Genomic DNA, 24,786 nt, shown 5'->3' with positions numbered 1-24,786 from the left:
CTTCACTCTGATGTCACGTTGAGCATATGACGTCATACGCAGCCCATAAGCCCAGGCGCCAGAGCCTTCTGACCGAAACCTCGAGGTTTCTCGGGGTGGAGCCACTTGTGCGCGTCCCAGGGCTGTGGGAAGGGGTCTGAAGGTGGTGCACCGCACAACTAATCTCGGGACCCCTCCCCTTTCTTTATGCTGCTCTCCTTGCTCCCCCTTCCAGTCCGCGGGGGCCGGGGGAGGGGCGGGAACGCCTCCGGTGGTCCGGCCCCGCCCCCGCCCCGCCCCTAGCCCGCAGGGCCAGGAAGCGCGGAAGGAACCGCCTGGGGCCATGGACGGTGCCGTGATGGAAGGGCCGCTCTTTTTGCAAAGTCAGCGTTTCGGTACCAAGGTAGTCGGGGGCAGGGGTTGCGGAAGCCCTTCAGACATAGGAGTGGACTGTAGAGCCCAGAGGGAGGAGGGGGAGGCAGCGAGTTGGAGCGCGGGCCGGGAGCTGGAGAGCCCTATGACGTTCCCGCGAAGTTGATTTCACACTGGGGAGAAGGTCCTCGGGGTATGCCCTCTCTGGTTCTGGGGAGACCGAGCTGCATCCTTATCGGGAAACTTCGCCCCCTGTCGGGAAGCTGCAGACCCGAAGTCGGCCCGAATTGGTCTCTCCTTTCCCGTCGGGGCCCGGACCGCTCCCTCCCCAGCGTCTCTCTCTCTTTCCAGAGATGGAGGAAGACCTGGGCGGTACTCTATCCTGCCAGTCCCCACGGCGTAGCGCGGCTCGAGTTCTTCGACCACAAGGGGTCGAGCTCTGGAGGCGGCCGAGGGGGCTCGCGCCGCCTGGACTGCAAGGTGATTCGTCTGGCGGAGTGTGTGAGCGTGGTCCCGGTGTCAGTGGAGAGCCCCCCTGAGCCTGGCGCCGCAGCCTTCCGTCTGGACACCGCGCAGCGCTCCCACCTGTTGGCGGCGGACGCGCCGTCCAGCGCTGCGTGGGTGCAAACACTGTGCCGAAATGCCTTTCCGGTGAGTGGGCCCGGGCTGCCCTAGAGGGGCTGGGGCGAAATGCACTGGGCCCTAGAGGCGACGCGGGGTTGGGCGGTTACAGCAGCAGAGCGCCTAGGCTGGCTCGGTCCCTGGGAACAGCGGTGAGGGAATTGCAGGGTCCACGATACTCTCTGTTCTTACCCCAGAAAGGCAGCTGGGCTCTGGCGCCTGCGGAGAACCCACCCAAGCTTTCTGCCCTGGAGATGCTGGAGAACTCGCTGTATAGCCCCACCTGGGAAGGTAGATGCCTGAGATGCCTGGGCAGGGATGGGGTGGAAAGGAAGGGTGTCCTTGGGAAGGGAGTGATAAAGGTCAGGGACCCATGGGGAAGTTGGAAGCTCCTGAAGCTGGTTTCCAAGTGACTGGACAACCTGTCCCCACCTCCCCAGCGTCCTAACCCACTAGTCCGGCCAATCTAATTGTGTATTCCTTCCAGGATCCCAGTTCTGGGTGACAGTGCAGAGGACCGAAGCCGCTGAGCGTTGTGGCCTGCAGGGCTCCTATGTGCTGAGGGTGGAGGCCGAGAGGCTGACTCTCCTGACCATGGGGACTCAGAGTCAGATACTGGAGCCGCTCCTTTCCTGGCCTTACACTCTATTGCGGCGCTATGGCCGGGACAAGGTGCGGGGGCTGTCAGGGAGCACCGACTTTCTGGGTTGGCTGTGCGGTGAGTGGGTGGGGCAGGACTGGAAGGCAGGAAGCTCTGTCCTCTGGATAATGGTTCCTTGATTAGCCCATGACCCCACCTCCCTCCCCAGGTAGTCTTTTTTTTTTTTTTTTTTTTTTTTTGTAGATGGTCTATACTAGGGCAGGCCCTGTGACTCATCTCCTTTCGTGGCTCCTAGTAACGTGTTTTCCTCCACATCTTCTTCAGGTCATGTTCTCTTTTGAGGCTGGTCGCCGCTGCCCTTCGGGCCCTGGAACCTTCACCTTCCAGACCGCACAGGGGAATGACATCTTTCAGGCTGTTGAGACTGCTATTCACCGGCAGAAGGTCCAGGGAAAGGACGGGCAAGGGCAGGATAGTCTCAAAGCTGATTCCCATGAAGGAGAAGTGGCAGAGGGGAAGTTGGCATCCTTGCCTGGCCCTCAGGAACTCCTGGGCAGCCCTCCCACCGTGTATGCTGAACCCTTAGACTCCTTGCGCATTCCTCCAGGCCCTTCCCTGGATTCCCTATACTCAGATCCCCTGGACAGCACTCCTGCTCAGGCAGGGGAGGGAGTACCGTTCAAGAAATCTCTTTATTGTGACTTGTACGAGCACGTGCAGCAGCAGTTGCTGAAGGCCAAACTGATGGACCCCAAAGAGGACCCCATCTATGATGAACCCGAGGGCCTGGCCCCGGCTGCACCCCGGGGCCTTTATGATCTGCCTCAGGAGCCCAAGGATGCATGGTGGTGCCAGGCTCGGATGAAGGAGGAGGGCTATGAGCTCCCCTACAACCCTGCCACTGATGACTACGCTGTGCCACCGCCCCGGAGCACAAAGCCCCTCCCCGCTCCCAAGCCCCGGGGCTTGGCCTTCGCTGAACCTGGAGCTGCAGGTGGTGGTGGCAGCAAAGGCCACAGCTCAGACACTGTCCTGTACAGCCAGGTCCAGAAGAGCAGAGCCTCAGGGAGCTGGGACTGTGAGCTGTCTAGAACAGGGGCTGACAGGACGGGGGTCAAGTCAGAGGGCTCCACGTGACAGGTGGGGCAAGGCTGGGGTTGCTGATAGGACCCACCATAGGAAGGTGGCATTGGGGAATCAAAGAAACCTATTAGAATCTGCAGGGACCAGAAGGCTGGAGGGTCCTGTGTAAGCCAGCCAGGGGACTGGAGGGATCAGGGGAGTCAAGGGGAGGATGATCAATCTCAAGAAGTCCTGGAAGTGGGACAGTTGGCAGGGGTGAGGGATGGGACCTGGGAGAGACCAGCACCCCCAAGTTATCCTCCCCAAAGGAATGGACAGCTGCTGGACTAGGTCTGTGAAAAGGGGTGCTTGGTCTGAGTTGGTGCAGTTAGAGGGGCCTGCATGGAGGCTCTAGGGTGATGCTGGACTGGGCCCGGATCCTCACCCCTGCATTGTTCTTTGCCAGAGACCTAGATTTTAAGAAGTTGATTCTCATTAAAGTCAGCTTGGGTTTAAGAGGTCTCTGTGTGTGAATAGTCACAGAGGGGCATGCTGGGTGGGTGTGGAGGGGGTCAGAATGTACCAGGGGCCAAAGAAGGAAGAAGGTGAGTTAACTGAGCAGTGTTGTTAGCTCTCCTACCAATGAGAGCCTGGGTGGTCCAGTCAGGCCCACTTGGGTTAGAGCCTGTTTCTCGGATGCTGGGCGAGTTGTATAACATCTCTAACCCTCTGTTTCTCTCAATGGCCCTCTGTAAAATGGGAAATCCAACAACAGACTCTATTTCACAGCATTGTTTGTGTGAAAGGAGTTAAGTTTCTCAAGTACTTAGTGCAGTCTAAAGCACAGATTAAGCATTTTATAAACAGTGGTTATTCCATGGATGAGGAGGGTCAGCAGAAAGGTGGACAGGCATGGGGACAGGAGAATAGGAAGGGAATAGCTCTTTTTCACACCATCTTTCCCTCCTGTTCTCAGCTCTATGACACCACCTGCCCCAACGTACAAAAATACACACACATGCGTTCATATACATATGCACACATGCACACACACTTTACCTATAGGTACTCAAGCACCAACCATTTTTCTCGTTGAAGGTTAAAGGGAACTGCTATGTGGTGTGTGTAGTGGGAAGAGCACAGGCTTCAGAATGAGGCTTAAATTTCAATTGTACTTATTTTTCATGAGCTCTGAAAACCTTGACCTTGCCTCCTGAGCTCCAGTTTCCTCAAGTTGACCTGACCTCATCTACTTGCTCACAGGGAACTAGAAGGAGAAATTCAGGGTTGGGAATGCTCCTAACAATGGTGGAGACTTACTGGGTATTTAATCTTCATCTGCGTTAAAGGTATCAAATGATCCAAAAGGAAATGAACTCTTGCTTGGAGAAGGAAAAAGTTCAGGTGTGTCTCTTCTGGGCCTGAGTGGTGGGGCGGGGGCGGTGGCAGCACTGAAGACAGAGGAGGGGAAGGCTCTGTTTCCCAGTCACCTGAAGCTCACTGAGGCTCAAGTGGACAGAAAGCAAGTCTGACCACAGAAAGCCATTCACTATATGAGCCTTCGTATGGCTGTGGTTGAGCAGGGCATGGGGGCTCTGGTGCTGGGGACTCAGGGTCCCTAGGAATACTCCTCCTCATTCTCCTCCCCCACTTCCTCCTGAGAAGGCCAGAAGAAGGCCTCTGAGGAAGACTTGCTGGCTGCTGGCATCTGGGGGGCTCTTCCAGGGGTTGGAGTCATAGGCAGGGGGGCCACTGTGGCTCGAACTCGGTTTGTCTGTAACTGCCCAGCCTGCAAAGAAAGCAAGCAGACTTCTCTGAAGCCCAGACCACAGTTCCTGATCTCCTATTCTGTTCCCTGTTGGGCCTCATGTCCTGATTCCTTCCCATGCTCCATGAGTGACAGCCTCAAGCTCCAGGGCAATTAAGTCTCCTGGGCTCCTCTCCACAGTGCCCATCTCCTGGCTGAGGGTCCCTCCTCTGTTAGCTTGCCTACCAGCAAACTCACGGTGGGTTCTGCTCCCATCTCCAGACTGACTATAGTTTGGAAAGCTCTTTCTCTTGTAACTTCAGCTAAGGTAAAGGAGGAGTTTCTAAAGTCTCTGTTACTGAGAAACTAGGAAAAGATAATTAGGGGCAAAGGGAAATATTATAGAATATGAATTTCAGAAAAACAACTCCACCCTCAATTCCTTTTCTCTCTTTAAACTTCATTGCTAAAGCCCTGAATCTAGTTAACTAACCTTGGTCAGCCTCCATTTCCTCATCTGTAAAACAAGCATTAATACTTACCTTGCAGGGACGCTGTGAGGATTAAATGAGAAAGACACATGTGAAAGCACTTGTCACAAAACCTGGTAAATGGCTGGTATTCAGTAAATGCTAATTTCCTTCCCTTTGGGCATTTCTTTTTCCACCTTCCATTTAGCCTTTTCTCTAAACAGAAGCTGTGGTTTCAGTGCTGTCAGTTTGCTTAGTGGGACAATGGTCTGTTAAATGACTAATGAGTTATCATAAGTGCTACAGTTAAGATACCTAAACATTACCATATGTAAACACCCAGTGCCAGGCAGAAAAGCGTCCCTATCAGGCAGGGGTTCTAATTTCCTTTGTCTAGGGTAAAGCGCTGTTTTTTTTTCTTCTCAGGTTGGCTAGGTTCTCCCTTCCCCCAGGGAAGATTCAGGGAGGAGGGCTATTCCCTTGGTTGAAGGGAGTGGGGAATTGGGGACAGGGTAGGAGGACTCTCTGGGATTCTGGTCATTGTGGGGAGGAAGGGTAGTAGGGAGGGAGCCGTACCTTTCTCAGGGCCTGGCTCTCCCAGCTTGGGTGGAGCCGGCCCTGAGGCTTGATGAAGGTGCTGCTCAGGTGTGAGTACAGATGGCTCCAAGCCTGCAAGGGGTTGTAAGAGGGCTCTAGTTCCAGGCTGTCCAGCAAGCTCTGAGGAAGAGAGAAGAGCAGCCTTACCCAGGGAACTTGAAGTCACAGAACACAAGATGTCAGGCAGAGACCTTGGAGTGTGAGAAGCTGGAGGATGTGTGAAGACCCAGCGCTTCACTGAAGACCGAAATAGATGTGGGTCCCATTGGGTGTCCTCGCTCCCAGATCTGAGTGCTTGTGATGATGTACAGTTCCTGCAAGAGTGCAACCTTGAATAGTTAGGGACAGGATGTACTCTGGTCCCAAGAAGTGTGTCATGGGATCCTGAGAGGGGTTGGAGTGCTGTGAGGATTACAAGGGAGCCAGTGAGCATGGCTATAAGCGAGGCAGTGTCCGAGGCCTGGGGGTGCTCCCAGTCTGCCTGGTGAGTACACTGAGTTCTCTGCCTGGCTTGCTAGGTAAGCACAGCCCGAGGACACACAAGTGCAGCATTCCTGAGCAGTCAGGTTTTCCGGCCACAACATCCTGTGCCAGGAACCACTGGCCCTGAAGTGAGACGCTAAGCGAGCCACGGCCACTCGTGCCCACCTCTCTCTGTATGCCCATGGCCGCCAAGGCAAGAACACAATCCCAGGCTCTGTCCTCTCTGCACTTAAGCCAGCAATCCGGCAGTGATGTGGTTCCAGTTCTCCCTGCCCAGAGCCCCTCCTTCTGCCCTCAACCCAGGGAGGCTGGCAGAGGAAATCCAGAATCCAGGTCCAAGGAAGAGAGGAGGAGGAGGGGCAGGACCGAGAGAAGGGGGAGAAAACAGCCAGCAGCGCAGTTCCCTCTGATGCCTGGGTGTCTCATTTTGAAGCCCTTCCTATCCTGGGGTCCTGCACTGGCTATCTTTTCCTCAACAAAAATAGATGCTCACAAACAGGTACACCACCTCTGCACACACACAATGCAGAGAAAGATCGGTGGGAACACAACATCACACAGACACACATTACATTACTGACCTTCTGCCACCTTCTTGGCAAAACCACTTCTCCCTCTGCACCCCAGTCCTTTCCCCCACAGGCTCGCTCCTCTCCCTCATCCCTTTCTCCGACCCCCAACTCTTCTCTCCCTCTGTCTGTTCCATGAGATCTGAGCTCCACTTGCCTCCACAATCTTAAGGCTGTCATCAGGTGGGTCCTCAGGCAGCAGCGGGAAGGGACTGGGCAGCATCAGTTCCCGTGTGGCCACTGCCTTCACCAGCAGAGTGGGGGAGCGTGATGGCACAATCACATAGAAGGTGCTGGCAGGCTGCCTCAGGCTGTGTCCTCTGCTCAGGGGCTCCCCTTTGGCCAACAGCAGCCATTCTCTTTTCTGAAACAAGGACATATGTAAATGCTGGTTCACCTTCAGTCTTTGGCATGTTTTAAAGATCAGTCCCCCATCAAGACTCTCCCAAGTTCCTCTGGAGGTGCCCAGAGGCCCAAACCATTTTACTCTGGCCTGAGAGAGAGAGGGACTTCCTGGCTGAGTTGCTCTTTACAGATGATTGTAACAATCCTGACTCCACATTTCATGGAGTTTAGTGGTTTCCCTTAAAGCACTACCACAGCAAATTGCCTTATTCCCATGCCTGATTTAAATGAGCACACCTGGGACGCCTGCCTGGGTGGCCCAGTGGGTTGAGCCTCTGCCTTCCACTCAAACTCAGGTACTGCTCTTCCTCTCAGCTTGGAGTTGTACACAGAAGGGTTAACAATGCAGAGACAAGTTAAGAGATGCCCTTTAACCTGGAATAGGTGTTCTCTCCAGAGATGGCTAACATATTACTCAATGGCAAATGCAGAATTTTAAGAATTGTAATTCTTTTTTTTTAAAAAAGATTTTATTTAAAAGGACTTTTTTGATATATCACAAGTAGGCAGAGCAGCAGACAGAGAGAGAGGGGGAAGCAGCCTCCCAGCTGAGCAGAGAGCCCGATGCAGGCCTCAATCCCAGGACCCTGAGACCATGACCTGAGTTTGAGCGGAAGGCAGAGGCTCAACCCACTGGGCCACCCAGGCAGGCGTCCCAGGTGTGCTCATTTAAATCAGGCATGGGAATAAGGCAATTTGCTGTGGTAGTGCTTTAAGGGAAACCACTAAACTCCATGAAATGTGGAGTCAGGATTGTTACAATCATCTGTAAATTGTGCCCTCTTGCTGGAGGTGATCATCACCTACACCTGGCACAAACATAACAGCCTCCCTGCTACAGAAGATGAAAGAAAGCACAGTAGCTCTACCCCACTCTTAATTTACACAAAAAGTTGGAAAAAATAATATGAGAGGAAAGGCAGACGGAGGAAAAAAAATCTTAGGGGATAAAGGAACATTAGTATCTTGTGGAAAACAAGTGGAAAGTGACACAGAGAAGCACACTAAAAGCCTTGCTGTAGCCTTAATGCTATACCCCAGGGGCAATGTGCTGGGTGGAGGTGGTGTGGAAGGTTCTGGACACTTAAAAGCAGTGTCGTCATTTTGTGCAGCACAGAACTCTGAGGAGGTCTGGTAGGCTGGGCAGATGGTAGGCACCTTCAGAAGTGTATCCTTCCTTAACATTTTGCTTATATTTGGTAATGTGCTGTCTTCTTGAAGAACAGATCCAAAACGAGATGGGAAGTCTACTTGTTCCTTCTCAAATCCATTCAATTGTAAACAGATGATGTAGAAATCATGGTTTGTTTATGTGTGTGTTGGGGTGGGTGGGGGGATTTGCCCCTGTTCTGAGGACATGGCCTCAAGTAACTTCTTTAAGCCTGGAAGGGATGTTCTCTGGAAGGGATAAGTAGCAAGTGGCAGGTCACTCCATTTCAACTGGCTCAAGTAACTTCTTTTTTAAAAAATTATTTTATTAACATATAATGTATTATTTGCCCCAGGGGTACAGGTCTGTGAATCATTATGCTTACACATTTTCAACTGGTTCAAATAACTTCTGATGTGGACCAGGCTTGGATTATTACAGTTATTCAATATTCTATTTTTATGCTGGTTTATCCACTGTTTGCAAATTAGTTTATCTATTAAGAATGCATTGATTCTTTTTATTTTTTATGTCTTATGACTTTATATCTTTTTTATGTTTTATGACTGTTTATGTCCCAAGCACTAGGAATATATAGAAATTTATTAGATGTGTGGGGCGCCTGGGTGGCTCAGTGGGTTAAGCCTCTGCCTTCAGCTCAGGTCATGATCTCAGGGTCCTGGGATCGAGCCCCGCATCAGGCTCTCTGCTCAGCAGGGAGCCTGCTTCCCCCTCTCTCTCTGCTGCCTCTGCCTACTTGTGATCTCTGTCTGTCAAATAAAAAAATAAAATCTTAAAAAAAAAAGAAATTTATTAGATGTGTTCCTTGCCCCTTGAGATCTTATAATATAGTAAAGGAAAAGTTTGTAACTTAATGTTAGTCCTGTATTTAGGATGACCAGCTGTTTTGATTTGCCTATTTCTAGTACTGAAAGTCCTACATCCCAGGAAACCCCCCAGTCATGGGCAAACAGGGGTGGTCAGTCACCCTTCTAAGACTTCACAGAGCACAGAATATCTTGGCACAGTGGCAAGTCCCTTGGGGGCTAAAAATATGGGAATAGACATTTTTTGGGTCCTTTTCTTAAAAAAAGCAATGTGACATTACTTACACCTTAGTGTTATGGAATAAATTAACGACTGCTATATTGTGGGGTTACTAAGAAACTTTGAATGTTGCACACAAAAAAATTATGATCCCTAGAATTTGAGCATACAGGCTTTGAGACAATAGCTAAGTTTCTATTAGAGAAATAGTATGCAGAATTGAAAGAAGACTCTCAAAAGTAATCAGAAGAAAATCAGAAGACTGGCAAGAGATCAAGTTGAAAGGATTTTACAGAATGTTAAAGAACGTCTGGGCTGATTCTTATTTACAGAGAGGTTAGCAGAAGGCTCTGGAAGTAAGAGAGGCAAATGCACTTGTTAGAGTTTGATAAAGATATTAATTTATCTGTAATTCCTAGGAGATTTGGGGAAAGGGAGAGATGGGGAAGTTGAACTTTAAGGCCCTTATTTTGGACTCTGAATTTCTAACCCCTTCTTGGATAGCATAATGGCACTAGAGATCTGAAGTACATGATCGAAGCTTGAATACGTTACCCAGGTCACGGGTTGACTTGTAGGTACAGGCAGTTGTACCTGTGATGGAAATGGTTTGTTGCCAGAGCAGGTATGTGAGGCTGAGAAAAGACATAGGGATGTCCCAGAGGACTAGCTTTTGGGGTCCTCAATGTGAACAATGCTTAATGATGGTAGATGACAGGATATGCTTTTGCTAATCTACTTTTTAAAGATTTTATTTGTAAATAATCTCTACACCCAACATGGGGCTTGAACTCAAAACCCTGAGATCAAGAGTCACATGCTGTACTGACTGAGCCAGGTAGGTGCCCCTTTGCTAATTCTAAAATAAGGAGAATGATTAGATGCTGAATTTACCAGAAAGCAGGTAAAAATGTGTCTGTATTTGTTGTGTTTGCTACAGAAGGTGCTAGGGAGCATAGATTTTATTTTATTTTTATTTTTTAAAGATTTTATTTTTATTTATATGACAGACAGAGATCACAAGTACGCAGAGAGGCAGGCAGAGAGAGAGAGAGAGGGAAACAGGCTTCCTGGCTGAGCAGAGAGCCCAGTGCGGGGCTCAATCCCAGGTCCCTGGGATCATGACCTGAGCCGAAGGCAGAGATCCTAACCCACTGAGCCACCCAGGCGCCCTGGGAGCTTAGATTTTAGAAGGTGGGGACTGATTCTGTTTAGAACAGGTATGCACAGGGGTAGAGTTGATGGGCATACCATGCTCCAAGCTCATTCTCCCCCATCTCTGCCTTAACTTCTGATTTCTAAAGCTGTGAAAGAAGGTGTGGTAACCACTGTTGGTTGACTGGCCACTACTTTTCTGCCCCTCTCCCTTCTCTCTGCACATTTTTCAGTCTTTCAGTGATTGGTCTGGGGTGACATGTGACCTAGATTTAAATAATGAGACATAAGCAGAAGTTGCTGTGTGAGACTTCTGGAAAAGCTTTGTAATATGCTGGCAGGCTTTTTGCCTCTTGACTGTACTCCTTTTTCCTAGGACAGGACTTGATCTTAAGGCACAATAGCCACATGAGGATCAGGCATAGGATGAAGCACATTTGCTATGGATGCTGCAGTAGAAAAATGCAAAGGTCCTGGGTCTTTGATGGTATCAGTCTAAGAATTGTCTGTCTCCGTACTTCTTGTTATATCAGAAAAATAAATATTTAAAATTACTAAAGTTAGAGTTGGATTGGCTTTCTGTTAGTTGCAGCCAAAGGAATCCCTTACAGATAGCAAAGGAAAAGAAGAGGATATAGCTAATGGGGAGACAGCAGTAGAAAGGACAAGTTTAATGGCACCAGTATAGGCCTTACCAGGATGGATGGGAATTTATTATAGCAGGTAAAATCTTTAATCTCACCAAACTGACATTTCCTTGGTCTGCCATCAACATGATGTCCTGGGACCAAATTTAGCAATTAGTTTTTGGGAAGTCAAAAGTTATACATGGATTTTTGACTGCATGAGAGGATGGTACCCCTAACCCCCTATGTTGTTCAGGGACCAACTTTATATTTCACAACCACAGGGGACTTATTCCAGGAATGCAAGGTTGGTTTAATACCCAAAAATTAAAGAAGTAATACACCATGTTTCTACAATAAAGGACAAAGATTACATAATCATCTCAATAGATGCAGAAAAAGTATTTGATAAAATCCAAACACTTCCATGAACAAATTAGAAGCAAAGTGGAATTTAACTTGACAAAGGGCTCTATAAAAATCCCATAGCTAACATCACAAGTAGTGATGAAAGACCAGATGATTTGCCCCTGAGGTCAGGAACAAGACAAAAATGTCGGCTTTTGCTACTTCTATTCAACATGTACTGGAGGTGTACTAAAGACAAGAGGCCTCTTTACTACATTTTCTGGACTATTAGGACTCTAGGATTCTGAGTATGAGCCAGAGAGAGGCACTCATAAAAATATTGAGTACGTCGGGGCGCCTGGGTGGCTCAGTGGGTTAAAGCCTCTGTCTTCAGCTCAGGTCATGATTCCAGGGTCCTGGGATCCAGGCCCACATCGGGCTCTCTGCTCAGCGGGGAGCCTGCTTCCTCCTCTCTCTCTCTGCCTGCCTCTCTGCCTACTTGTGATCTTTGTCTGTCAAATAAAAAAATAAAATCTTAAAAAAAACTTTTAAAAATATTGAGTATGTCTACATCCTAGTTCTTGGGGATTAATACTTTTCTAAAATTGGGTTAGAAAAAAATACAATAATATGACATTTTTCATATCAGAATACCTTTTATTACTGCTGTGAAGGTCAAGATAGATGTGAGAACCAGGTACATGGGTGGATAAAGGACAAAAAAGATGAATGGGGGCAGGCTGTGATGGGGAAAGAAATATCTTTCTAGTGAAGATATTTAAGCAGAATCTGGAAAAAATGGATAGATATTTGTCAGGGAAAGGGATACTGGCATACTGTTCCCTAAGAGCATGAAAAAAAAGTATGGAGGTATAGGGAAGTTTGGCATATTTGGGGGACATTTAGCAATTTATTAGTGTGCATGGAGTAAAGGGTGGAAGGGCATGGTAAAAATTGAAGCAAGAGAAGCAGACAAGGCTGAGTCACAAGAAGCTCATGGTTCCATGCTAGCCTGTTCTCTATTCTAGTGTCTGTTTGTTTCCCATGCAGCTCAACACTCTAACTTCATTCTAATTTTTTTTTAATGGCTTCTGACCTGCTATCACCCCACTCTCAGCTTGGATTTTTATACTTGACTCTTCGCCTAATGTAACCAAGGACTTTCCATTTCCCCACCCATTTACAGCCCAACCAGGTCATTGCCTATGTAGTTAGACTCCTGCTGGACACATCCTGGCTTGAACTCTGTCACTTCTGTGGCCAATTAGGACAGACATGGCCTGTAAAGCTCTGGAATGTTTCTCCAGAGACTCTGACATTTTAAGTAGGAAACTGAAAGACCTAGGTGGTATTTTCATTTCTTTTTTTAGTTCATACAGACATGACTTTGTAAGAGAAATGAGGATGTGGAAAGTGAGTCATTAGCTGCATAACTGGGACTACACAGTAGGATTTGGTAATTGATATTATGTTTTCCTGGTGGTGGATAGAGTCATCTCATAAATACTTAGGAAAGTTAATTATATATATTCTCTACCACATTCCATAAAGCAGTTATGCCAGTTTAGAAAAATGCAACAATCCAAAGAAGATAAAATACACAAGGGATTGGGCAAAAGAAAAATAAGGGTAGGGCAAAAAAAGAGCCAAGATTAGGTAAGCTCAGAGAAATGCAAACCACCCACTTTTGCTAAAAGGGAGCTCCACAGCTTTTCCTGATAAAAGTGTTTGGGAAGTTATCTTATGGGTCCTTACTGAGTAGTAAATGTACTCCAGAGTACTCCTGCAATCAATATAATGAATGTCATGTGTCTATAGAGTGGTTAAAAATTTGGGTCCTAGAGTCAATAATTTCTGGATTCCATCCTGGCTTTACCAGCTGTGTAATCTTGGAAAACTAACTAACTAACCTCTCTGGGCCTCAATTTCTTCATTTGTAAAATAGAGATAATGATTCCTACTTTAATAGATAGTTATGGAGATTATATAATTTAATATTTGTGAAGTCTCTAGAACTGATTCAGGCACATACTATGCAAGTATTGAAATTTTTAACAAAAACATATTAAATAATTATTAGATAATTTTTATTAAATTTTTTGAAATTAGAAGTAATTTATAATTCTTAGATATAGATCATTGAAAGTTCCAGAGAATGAAGTAAAAATACATTTTTCTTCTGTGGTCTGGATTGATCTAAGAGTGAAATTTATGGGAATGGATGGATGGCAGATAGCTTGGGAATGGGTTTATCAAGAGTCTTGCTTATCTGATGAAGTGATATTTTTCCGAGGAAAAGGAAGTAAAATACTCAAATTAAACAAAATCATCTACAAGGAGGGTGGAAAGATATAGTAGTCAATTCTCATGTAAGAAAATCAGAGGATGGAATAACACGTAAGGCTGAAGTTGACTAAGATTTAGAGCACATGTAAAGTGTAATTAGAAAAGTTACCCAACATTTATAGTTGATGGGAATGGGTGGGCTGGCACTAATGACTAGAATTTAATTATGGGAGTGTGGACTTTGCTCAGAAGAACTACTCTAAAAGAAGGGGCAGAGGAAGAGACAGCATTGAAAGAACTGACCTATGCCTATAGTTGTAAGAAAACCCAGGAACCTGAAAATGAAAACTTGGTGGAGCCAGCCAGTTTACTCTCTGGCTGAGAGTAAACCAGAAAATGTATTACAGACTGCCTAGCCAAATAAGAGATGAAAAGTGGGGGAATGAATGAACATTTAATAAATATCTCCTTCTGCATCCATGTGGGATAGAAATGCCAGAAGCACGCTTGTTCTTTTGCCTAGAACAACTAGAGAAGCTGGAATATACAGAAACCATTTGTCTGAGGGCATGAGGATGTGCTGAGACAATGAAAATGAGAGGTAACTAAGTTTCTGGAGAGGAAAGAATCCAGAGAGATGAGGAAATTATGGCCACCGCTTTTACCTTGAGGGCACATGTTGATTCTGAGTTGGAGGAAGAGCAGGTGGTAGCTGAGAATCTAGGATTTGCATATGCTGAGGCACTTGCAAGGGAACAGAGAAACCAGAAGATCTTTTGGTGGAGACCAGTCAGAGGTGGGTGTGTGCTCAAACCAATTTTTCTTTCAGCACATTTACCAAATACGGGGGCTACATGGAGCAAGAGGCAAAAACACCCAAGAGAAAGCCTTTAGAAGCAGAGTATTTTAACATATATGGTATAGAGTGATTAGAGTTGGAATTGTCCAAGGGAAAGGGATGCACATAATATATCAGGTTTCATTGGAAAATCCTGGAAGGCCGGGAGCAAACCAGGGTTAGACTAAGCCTTAGTAGGATCACAGTCCAGCCTGGACTCAGTACAGCTTCTTAACAGAATAGGAGGATTTGTCACCACTCTATCTGCATAGCACAGATCAGGATGGACCCTCTCTGGAGGTATACCAACTGGAGCCTCTGCAACTTATTCAGACACACTGAGCATCTTTCATTAGAATATTACCAGGTGCACCAAAAGACAGGCCCACATGTCTGAAAATCAGAAGAAAAAAGAGAGCTAAAACAAAGCCACAGGTGATCCAGGTATTGGGATCAGCATGCAAGAACTTCAAAACAGCTGCAATTAGTATGCTCAAGAAAATAGGTGAAAAAGATACTTTGCGTGGCTCAGTTGGTTAAAGAGTCTGCCTTCGTCTCAGGCCATGATCCTAGGGTCCTGGGGTTAAGTCCCGCATTGGGCTTCCTGCTCAGCAGGGAGTCTGCTTCTTCCTCTGCCTCCTGCTCTCCCTGCTTGTGCTCTCTCTCTCTGACAAATAAATAAATAAAATCTTTAAAAAATAGTTGAAAAATGAAGAATATTTCCAGAGATTTAGAATCGATTTAAAAAAAGAAACAAATGTAAATCATAGAACTGTTAACCAACTACTACATACAAATCATATGCTGGGCAAAAGCTAGGTGCTTTAAACATGCAATATTATTTAGCAAACTTAAAAACTAGATGACATATATCTTATTGTCCCTATACAGTATGTGACAGGGACAAGAGTTACTAATGTGTGTCTGTCGTGCACCTTCTCCCTTTTCCCCATTCTCCCCCATTCTACTTCTACTCACAAAAGGAGAAGGCTTGTGAATTCTATGCCTGGATGTTTTAAACAGGAAGAAAGAGACAGGATCTAAGGGGGAGGCAGACTATGCCAGACCCCTCTGGGCTAAACCAATCTATAGAATATGTATATAGCTGAGAGAGGGAGGAAGAAGGTAGAGGAACAGGGACTGGTGATGTAGACAGTTTTATTTTTTTTAAGTGTGTGTGTGTGTGTGTGTGTCTGTGAGAGAGAGAGAGAGAGAGAGAGAGAGAGAAGGAGAGTCTCTTGGAATAGCTCCTGGTTAGATATAATTGAGGAGTGAAGGACAAATATTTGAGAAATGTCATTGTGGGTTATGAACTATTTCCTCTTTGGTGTTCTTTGAAAGCACAAATAAATTTTAAAATTACTTTTTGGCCTCTGGATAGTGCTTCTTTGTATACCATTTATGCAGAGATTAGCCAAATGGGGCCACTAGGTTTGTTAGGGTTTCAAATAAATGAATATACTACTGTTTCATGAAAAGGTTAAGTATGTTACCTGAATTTAACCAGTTGGGGAAATAACGAAAATGTCAGGAACCTAGGGCCATATGATTCTGATGAAGCCCATGCTTTTTATGGACAATACAGACTACATCTTTCCTCAATAGATTAGAAGGCTGCCTTGCCTTGACTTCTCAAAAAGAGAGGAGAATTTCTACTCTGAACCTAACTTTAACTAAGGCTGAGAAATTGGTTGGTAAAATGGGAATGTGGTAGAAATGCCAGGAAAAGGCCATTCTGTTACCTTGCAGTCAGGTAGTCAGACTTCTATCACAGACTTTAACCCAAATCATAAGACCATATATTTGAAAAGCTAATAGAAATATGCTTTTCCCTAAAAAGAAAATAGAGCACACAAAGGTCTAATGATAAATAAAGGGATTCAGAAAGACTTCATTGCAGAAGTACCATCTGAGTTGAGTTTTTCAAGTTGGGGTAGGGTTTGAACATATAGTGAGAGAGGAGAAGGAACAACATGAACAGAGTTTCAAAGGTGTGGCAATTTAAAACTTATATATTAATTTGGCTGGACTCTATGGTACACAAAAGGGGATGATGGGAGATAGACTAGAGTTTGAAAACTGGCAAGGAATACAGACTTCAAAGTATAATCAATAGTAAGCCACAAAATATCTTTAAGCTGAACAGTGGCAGGGCCAGTGCTGTGTTTCAAGAAGATTAATCTGGTGGCAGTATATAAAGTGGACTGGGAAGGGAAACACTAAAGGCACTGAGACAAGAGATTGTTGCAACATTACAGGGAAGTGGTAAACAGACTCCAAACCAGGATAGTGATGATAAGAATGGAGAGGAGAGACACATGCAGCAGATGCTATGGGGAGAGAACAGGCAAGGCTTACGTTACTTTGTATTGGCACTTCCAAAAAACATGTGGCAGTCAGGGGCAGTGTTTCAAGAAGATTAACGTGGTCTAATAAACAGGGCAAATTAGAGGAGGGAGAGACTGGAGGTAGGGAAACTAGTTAGGAGTTTACACAAGTTTACAGCCTTGGAGAACAAACAGTGGGAACAGGAAGGAAAAGACAGTTACAACTCATCTTATGAGAAGAAAACTGATATGACTTAGTGATGAAGTGTGTGTAAAGGAAAAGAAGCCTACAGGTCATGAGGTTTCAAGCCTGGGTGAGCAGACAGGGGCGGTGCTGCTATTAACAGAAAGACAGAAGTTAGAATGAGAAGTTAGCTGGAGGGGAAATGTCACAGTAAGAAACAGAAGATGAGAGTTACACAGGGAGCTGAGGACATCAGATTTTAAAAGAACATATGAAAAAGTTGTAATAAAGACTAGAAAACCAAGGAGTTAGTGAAGTGCTGTAAACTTGTAATATAGGACCAGAGAGGTTCAAACTCTAAATAAGGTCTGGTCACAGATTAGGTACTGGAAAAAGATTTATTGTTGAATGCATCAGAAGAGGCTTGTGGGGAATTCTCCCCTCTGTAAGTAGGTTCAAATTCTTTTTTTAAAAATTTATTTTTATAGATTTTTAAAAAAAATTCTTTTCAGTGTAACAGTATTCATTGTTTTTACACCACACCCAGTGCTCCATGCAATCCGTGCCCTCTCTAATACCCACCACCTGGTTCCCCCAACCTCCCACCCCCCCGCCCCTTCAAAACCCTCAGATTGTTTTTCAGAGTCCATAGTCTCTCATGGTTCACCTCCCCTTCCAATTTACCCCAACTCCCTTCTCCTCTCCATCTCCCCTTGTTCTGACTTGGCCACTTTGGTAGCTATGTGACTTTTGGTAAGTCACTTGATCTCTATAGACTTTGGTCTTCTACATGTGTAAAAATGGGGATAACCGTCCCTATCACACAGAATTATTGTGAGAATTGAGTGAGATAAATTATGCAAAACACTTGGTTAAGTGACTAGCCCCTAGTAAGTACTCCAAAAAAAGGGTAATCTTTTAGTGATGGGTCAACCACACACTTGTGAATTTCCACGATAGAGGAGTGATAAGTAAGAGTCTCTGGGCTATAGAATGGTGCCTGGCATATACTGCTCAATAAATATTTGTTGAAGGACTAAATGAATAAATAAATAAACAAATAAACATTAGATCCTCAAATGCCAAATTCAGAGGCAGGAAGAATCTGATTTATATATGTAAAGTCATAATTTATTTATATATATAAAGTATATTTATATATTTAAGCCAGGAGGGACTAAACTATTCCTTCCCATCCTTATTATTATTTTTTTAGATTTTATTTATTTATTTGACAGAGAGATAGAGATTACAAGTAAGCAGATGCAGGGAGAGGGAGAAGCAGGCTGTTATGCTGAAAAGAAATTTTAAAACGACCTAAATGTCCTAAATAGAGAAATGATTAAATCAAAATAAGGGAAAGGTTATGGGAACAATAATTCGGCCAAGTAATGAAATATTATGTAGCCATTAAAAATAAGGATCGTGGGGTGCCTGGGTAGCTCAGAGGCTTAAGCCTCTGCCTTTGGCTCAGGTCATGGTCTCAGGGTCGTGGGATTCAGGTTGTTTGAATTTTTTCCACTGTAAATAACACTGGGATAAGCACGCTGGTCTATATATCTCTGTTCCTTTTGCTGATTGTTTTCCTGTGCTACATACATTCCCAAAAATTGAATTGAAGTTTTGAAGTAGCTATCACTTTCCAGAAAATTTACACTCCTTCCAGCAGTGTATTGAAATGCAAATGCCTGTGTAAAATATCATGTACTGCAAGAATGTAGGGAAACCACTTGAGGGAAATTCCTCTCGAGTGATGCAGCATCTCTGAGATCCTGAGGAATGGGGTGGAGTAAAGAGTCAACTGAGCTGTTGGGCTCTGATGGTCAGGATGTATCTGTTGTCTCTGCCCTGCCGAGGCAGGGGATGCATGTTCTTCAGATAGGAAACAGGAACTCTGTGGGTGGGCCTAAAAGAGAGTGTGGGCTTTGAAACAGGAAAAAAGAAGCCTGCTTCTGATAGTGAAAGAGACACATTGCTGTGCTGGTCTAATCATCCTTATGCCACCAGGTCAAACTGTTCCTCTATTTCCACTCACAGTTAGACCTGTCCTTGATTATATTTGCAGTTGTTGTATTTTGCTTTCTAAGTGTTTCATGTTCTTTTCTAAGTGTTTGTAAGCTCTTTTATTTTTTTCCATTTCAGGAAATGGGCATCCATGAAGATAATCAAATCAGAAACCAAGCAGTTATTTGATACCTTCCTCTTCCTCACTCCCTACATCCAATCCTTCACCAAGTTCTGACACTTTTTCTAAAATATGTCTTTTTAAAAATGATTTTATTCATTTATTTGACAGAATGAGAGAGAGAGCATAGGAGCAGGGGAGGGAGCAGAGGGGGAGGAGCAAGGGAGGGAGGAGAAGAGGGGGAGGGAGTGGGAGGTGGAAAGAATTTCAAGAAGACTGCCCACTGAGCAGGGAGCCCGATGCAGGACTCCATGTGGGGCTCATCTCACAACCCTGAGATCACAAACTGAGCTGACGCCAATGCTTAACCAACCGAGCCATCCAGGCGCCCCCAAGATATTTCTTTAATTAGTTTACTTTTGACTTCCAGCATTCTAGTCCAAGCCACCATCATCTCTTGCCCAGACTACAGCAATGCTCTCCCACCTCATTTTCTTTTTTCTTTTTTAAGAGTATTTTTTTAAAAAGATTTTATTTATTTATTTGACAGACAGAGATCACAAGTAGGCAGAGAGGCAGGCAGAGAAAGAAGAGGAAGCGGGCTCTCTGCGGGGCTCGATCCCAGGACCGTGGGATCATGACCTGAGCCGAAAGCAGAGGCTTTAACCCACTGAGCCACCCAGGCGCCCCCCACCTCATTTTCTTGTTCCCATTCTCGCTTCTGCCAGTTCATTTCCAATGCTTGGTGTAAGTAATCTTTTAAAAACTCAAATCATCTCTCATGATTTCTTTCTGTACTTAAAGTACAAGATCCTGAACTTGACCTACAAAGCTTTGAATGATTTGATTCCTACTCACTTCTCCAGCTCACCTTTTGGCTCTCTCTCCCTCACTTTCTTTATTTCAGTTACAATGGCCTTTCCATTCTTGATTCTTCTCTCTGTCCAGCCTTGGGGTCTTTACACATGCCTTTCCCAGGCATTCTCTTTCTGCCACCCTTCACTTGGCTAATTCCTATTCCCATAAACTGGTGGGTCTCAGTTTAAATGTTCCTTTCACAGAGAGGCTTTCTGGCAGCAGCCTCTTCTTTTCCTTCATAAACTTCTCACAATTAAGTATTTATATTTATAAATTACATTTTATAATTACTTAATTTATATATATAAAATTCTGAATTATAATTATATATTCTATGCTTATTATATATATAAATATATATATATATAAAATTCTGTCTCTCTTATTACAGAGTAAGTTTCTTGAGGCCATGTATAATGTCTATCATGTTATCATTGAATATCTGCATTTTAGCAAGATGTCTGGCACAGTCTAGGTGTTCTTCATTTAAATAAACCATAATGTCTAGCCCAGTGTTAGAGAAGTCTTAAAATACAGTTAGGTATGGAAAATACTATTTTCACTTAAATGTACAAAATTAGGGATTTTCTTTTTTCTTAAGTTATTATTTAATTTATTTATTCATGAGAGACAGACAGAGAGGCAGAGGGAGAAGCAGGTTCCCCAAGGAGCAGGAAGCCTGATGCGGGACTCGATTCCTGGACCCTGGGATCATGACCTGAGCCAAAGGCAGATGCTTAACCATCTGAGCCACCCAGGCGTCCAAAATTAGGGATTTTCAAGCTTAGTGTCATATAACTGAGTTCGGGAAGTATTCTCTATTGCATGAAACCAACAAAGGCAAGTCATATTTAATCTGTGTTTCAGAATATTTCCAGTTTTTTCCTGTCCTCTTAAGAATTGGGACAGGTTAGGGCAGGATTAAGCTAGATACTTTTCTGTGGTTGGTGCCTTAACACTCTTCTTCTTCCTCATCTGGGGACATGAATACTCACCAGCAGGCTGTGACACAAGGCATGGAAGTGCTGCTGATTTGTCTCCAGCTCATCCCAGTCCAGCTGCCAACAACTTGTGGGTCTGAGGATGAAGGGCAGTCCATATATCAATGACTCGCAGATCCCACTGGAATTTAGAGCCCTGGCAAGAGACAATGGCCATGAAAGTCTCCTCAGTGATATGTACAACCTTGACACCAGATCAGCTTAAATTCAGCTTATATCTAACACTCTACCGTGAAATCCTTTGGGTTAGCATGGCCAGCATCTAGCAAGGTATCTGGCACATAGTAGATTCTCAAAGTCTGTTAACCAATGAAGGAAGCAACATCACGAAAAGCAATCTGATGGATGTTTCTTCTCCTGAGCTTCTTTAATTCCAAGTGACTTTTTTGGGGATACCCCCAGAACACCCCTGCTATAATAACCATGTAACATGATAGTATGCTAACCATCTGCACCCAGTCCCGGCTTTCTTGTGGCAAGTGCTGAGAAGAGATGCATTTAAGAAGAAGATGAGGGGCACCTAGGTGGCTCAGTTGGTTAGTCGTCTACCTTCAGCTCGGGTCATGATCCCAGGGTCTTGGGATGGAGCCCTGCGTCAGGTTCCCAGCTCAGTGGGAAAACTGGTTCTCCCTCTCCCTCTGTCTGCTGCTTTGCCTACTTGTGCTCGATCTTTCTGTCAAATAAATAAATAAAATCTTAAAAAAAGAAAGGATGAATTGGGGTGCCTGGGTGGCTCAGTCAGTTAGGTGTTGACTCTTGATTTGGGCTCAGGTCATGAGCTCAGGGTCATGAGATTGAGCCCTGCACTGGACTCTGCACTGGGCATGGAGCCTGCTTAAGATTCATTCTCTCCCTATGTTTCCCTCCCCCCCGCCCCTTCCCCCTGTTTGCTCTTGCTCTCTTAAAAAAAGAAAACAAAGGAAAAGAAAAGAAGTTTAAGAAAGTTCCCCAAGAAGCATCTGCAGTCACACACTGGACAAGCTTACCTAGATACTTGAGCACAGACATGGTGATAGGAACTACAAAGCAGTAAAAGTGGTCTTTGCCATCATTGCTAATTCTACCCAAGAACTAGTTCCTCTGGAAGCAGAAATTCTAGTACTTAGAGAAATGGCAAGGCAGGAGTAGATCCTATCTACCCCCTTGTTCCTTGAAAGTCAAACCTTTGTCCTGATGCCTAAACAGAGTAAGGTATTCAATACGCAGTTGCTGAATGGATAAACACGGCTGATCTTGTTTTTCTTGGTGTTCAGAGACTTTCTGGATTTGCAATCCTCATCCAGGCTTTAGAATATCCTACTGAGGCATATATTCTACCATCTGGCTGTTAGTCTCCACATGCTGGGCAGCCTGAGCTTGCTCTTTCACTCCTATAACTACAGTTTCTCCTTTGGAACTGACTCCCACCTGGCTGACACTTGGAGATGCCCTCTACCTCTGGACTTTCTAGCTGGAACCAGTAAGAACAGGCATTTGCATGGGTTGGGGAAGTTCTCTTGTCCCCTACTTGATCACCCGGAGCTTGTAAGGAGAGGCTGACGACTGGGAGGCCATCTGGTAGAGTGTGCTGAAGTCTCCTTTGGGGTCATCCATTCTTAAGGAGCCATCAGCTGTGCCAGGGAGCAGAGATGGGCTGAGGAGTCGCTCTTGGAGATCACATTTCAGGCACACTACAATAAAAATGGCATTGGGGGAGGGACAGTTTGTCACAAGTTACCTCAGGCTACGTGATTAAGAGACAACATCTGCTACCCATTTCACATTCACCAGGCAAGTAAGGCTTGGGAGGAGGCAGGGGAGTAGAAAGAGGAAAGTATGACTGGTTTGGAAAGGCAGAGCAGGTCTGGACCTACAGAGTTGCTCAATACAATAGTTAACTTATTTTCTGTGTCTGATACGGTTTTTACTTGTTTTACTTCTGGCCTAGCTGAGCAGTTGCCTCACAGTGAGAGATCTGGCTTATGATCCAGTATGAGAGGAACACGGGCTCTCTGTGGAGGCAGCTAACACTATGATATGTAGAGGCCCTTTGCAATCACAGATGGAAATCTTGCTTCTGCTGCTTCCCTGTAGCTAAGCTTTGGCAAGACTATATGTCAGATGAAGGAAGAGCAGGAAAGCAGAAGTCAGGGAGTCAGGTGACAGCTACTGTTTCTCTGTGGGCTCTTCTAGGGACATTCAGGGGAGGGGGAGGAATAAGTTCCTGAAATGGTGTATTTTTTAATTCCCCAAAGAAACCTGAGAGTAGAACCTTCTGCAACCATTCTGAGGGGGTTTCACCTAGGTATGAATTATTTACTAGTGTATAATATCCTATTGCTCTAAGCTTGTAGCCTTGATACTACAAAGTTTTTCAATAAAATCTATACAGGTTTGAATACTGTTAACAAACATGATATAAAAGCAGAAGTAGAAATAATGTAGAAAAGGAGATAGGATGGCAGAATAGAGGTCAGATCCAGCTGGCCTCCTGGGCCCAGCAGTTAAACGTGGACATTAATTCTGAATAGGACAGCTTTGGCTTGCTGTGTCTCAGAGTTCAGGAAGTCAGTAGGAGGAGCTTGGCCTTGGACTCCCCTCATTTCTTCTGTGTCTGACTTCTCCATTGTTAGATATCTGGGCTTTAGGACTGCATAGCTGTGTTCACCTGGCTGAGATTCTCAACTCTGGTTGCTGTAAGAATCACCTTTTCATTAAGGAACTTTTATTAAAAAAAAAAAGACTTTATTTATTTATTTGACAGAGATCACAAGTAGGTAGAGAGGCAGGCAGAGAGGGGGTGGGAGAAGGAAGCTCCCCACAGGGCAGACAGCCTGATGTGGGGCTCCATCCCAGGACTCTGGGATCATGACCTGAGCTGAAGGCAGAGGCTTAACCCACTGAGCCACCCAGGCATCCCACATTAACAAACTTTTAAAAGATACTGATATCTGGGCCCTAACTCACACTAGTGAAATCAGGATCTCTGGAGATGGAATCCAGATACTGATATTTTTAAAAAGTCCCTCATGTGATTCTTACTGCAGCCAGGGCTGAGAACTACTAGCGCCATAGTCTTAACAGTGTTCTGAAGCTGGGAAAGCTGTCTTAGCAGAACTAGAGTCTAGAATCAGGTGTGCTTCTCACCATGCTGAACTGAGATGCAGAGGTGACAGACTCCAGATCCACAAAACGAGAAAAGATACTCATCTGAAGCTAACTGAGGGAAGCACCTAGAGAGTGGAGTGAAGGGCCCTGAGCATCTATAGAAGGTAGAGTGGATAGAGAATCTTGCAAGGAGTTAGAGTGAACATCTGAAGAGCAGTCCTCAAAACATTCTAGAGTAGGAGAGCTCAGTGTTCTGTATTGTTCTGTTTCATTTTTGATAGTGAGCCACATTTCCAGAAATCTAGTGTGGTAATGAATCAGTTTCTCTTTTTTGAACAGTGGATAACTATAGTATGGTCTTTATTGTACTTGTATAAACTCTCAGGTGGGTCACACCCTCCCTGGAGGAGGGCTACTTTCCCCAGACCTCACTCCAACTGTGCCTGAGCATCTGGATTCCAGTGGCCTCTCTAGTAGAAGAGCTGTTGAATCCGGATCTAAGTTCCAACATGCACCTAGAAGACCTGCAAATTACTGAAAAATGACTGCAGATGGAGATAAACATTCTGGCTCTGACCCTGGTGCTGAAAGCCATGGAAAGAGGGAGGGAAAGGGTAGAAAAATTCTCCACTATATCATGGGAAAGTGCTGTGCAACAGTTGAAGAAAGGCTGGTTGCTGGAGTTCCTGGCTTTGGAGGCCCCAGCCCTCCTAATGAAAGGAGCATGAGGCAGCATCTTTGCTCAGAACTTCCCAGCATGAAACAGGTTTTGTAGTAGGTAAGGGTCCAGGTTCTGGAGACAGACCTCGTTTTTGGGCTGAGTGTAGTCAAATGTACAAAAAATAAAC

The 24,786-nt window shown here is 45.2% G+C and overlaps 2 protein-coding genes across 6 annotated transcripts in view; one reads left to right on the top strand and one right to left on the bottom strand.

The window, feature by feature from the left end:
• The first annotated feature begins 242 nt into the window (after positions 1–242).
• DOK1 (docking protein 1) lies at positions 243–3,151 on the top strand. Of its 4 annotated transcripts, none has more exons than XM_082743891.1 (5): positions 243–382; positions 703–1,002; positions 1,170–1,263; positions 1,460–1,644; positions 1,898–3,151. In XM_082743891.1, exons 1-5 carry the CDS (start codon positions 323–325, stop codon positions 2,708–2,710), a joined length of 1,452 nt encoding a protein of 483 aa, XP_082600017.1. In that variant the 5' UTR covers positions 243–322; the 3' UTR covers positions 2,711–3,151. The 4 variants fall into 4 exon arrangements, with proteins under 4 accessions (XP_082600017.1, XP_082600020.1, XP_082600018.1 ...); XM_082743892.1 differs by lacking the exon at positions 243–382 and adding an exon at positions 390–544; XM_082743894.1 differs by lacking the exon at positions 1,460–1,644 and having other exon boundaries at positions 294–382.
• A 795-nt stretch (positions 3,152–3,946) lies between these two features.
• Positions 3,947–24,786, bottom strand: part of M1AP (meiosis 1 associated protein) — a 79,120-nt gene continuing 58,280 nt past the window's right edge. For both annotated transcript variants that reach the window (XM_082743889.1, XM_082743890.1), the window contains 6 exons: positions 22,359–22,521; positions 20,846–20,987; positions 6,659–6,865; positions 5,429–5,569; positions 4,925–4,936; positions 3,947–4,424 (listed from right to left, as the gene is read on the bottom strand). In XM_082743889.1, the coding sequence (XP_082600015.1) occupies positions 4,254–4,424; positions 4,925–4,936; positions 5,429–5,569; positions 6,659–6,865; positions 20,846–20,987; positions 22,359–22,521 (836 nt within the window). In that variant the 3' untranslated portion in view covers positions 3,947–4,253. The remainder of the gene's footprint in view (positions 4,425–4,924; positions 4,937–5,428; positions 5,570–6,658; positions 6,866–20,845; positions 20,988–22,358; positions 22,522–24,786) is intronic.

The sequence above is a fragment of the Mustela nivalis genome (assembly GCF_964662115.1).
Source record: "Mustela nivalis genome assembly, chromosome: 8".
Lineage (NCBI taxonomy): Eukaryota > Metazoa > Chordata > Mammalia > Carnivora > Mustelidae > Mustela > Mustela nivalis.
This window is presented reverse-complemented; position numbering and strand designations above follow the sequence as displayed.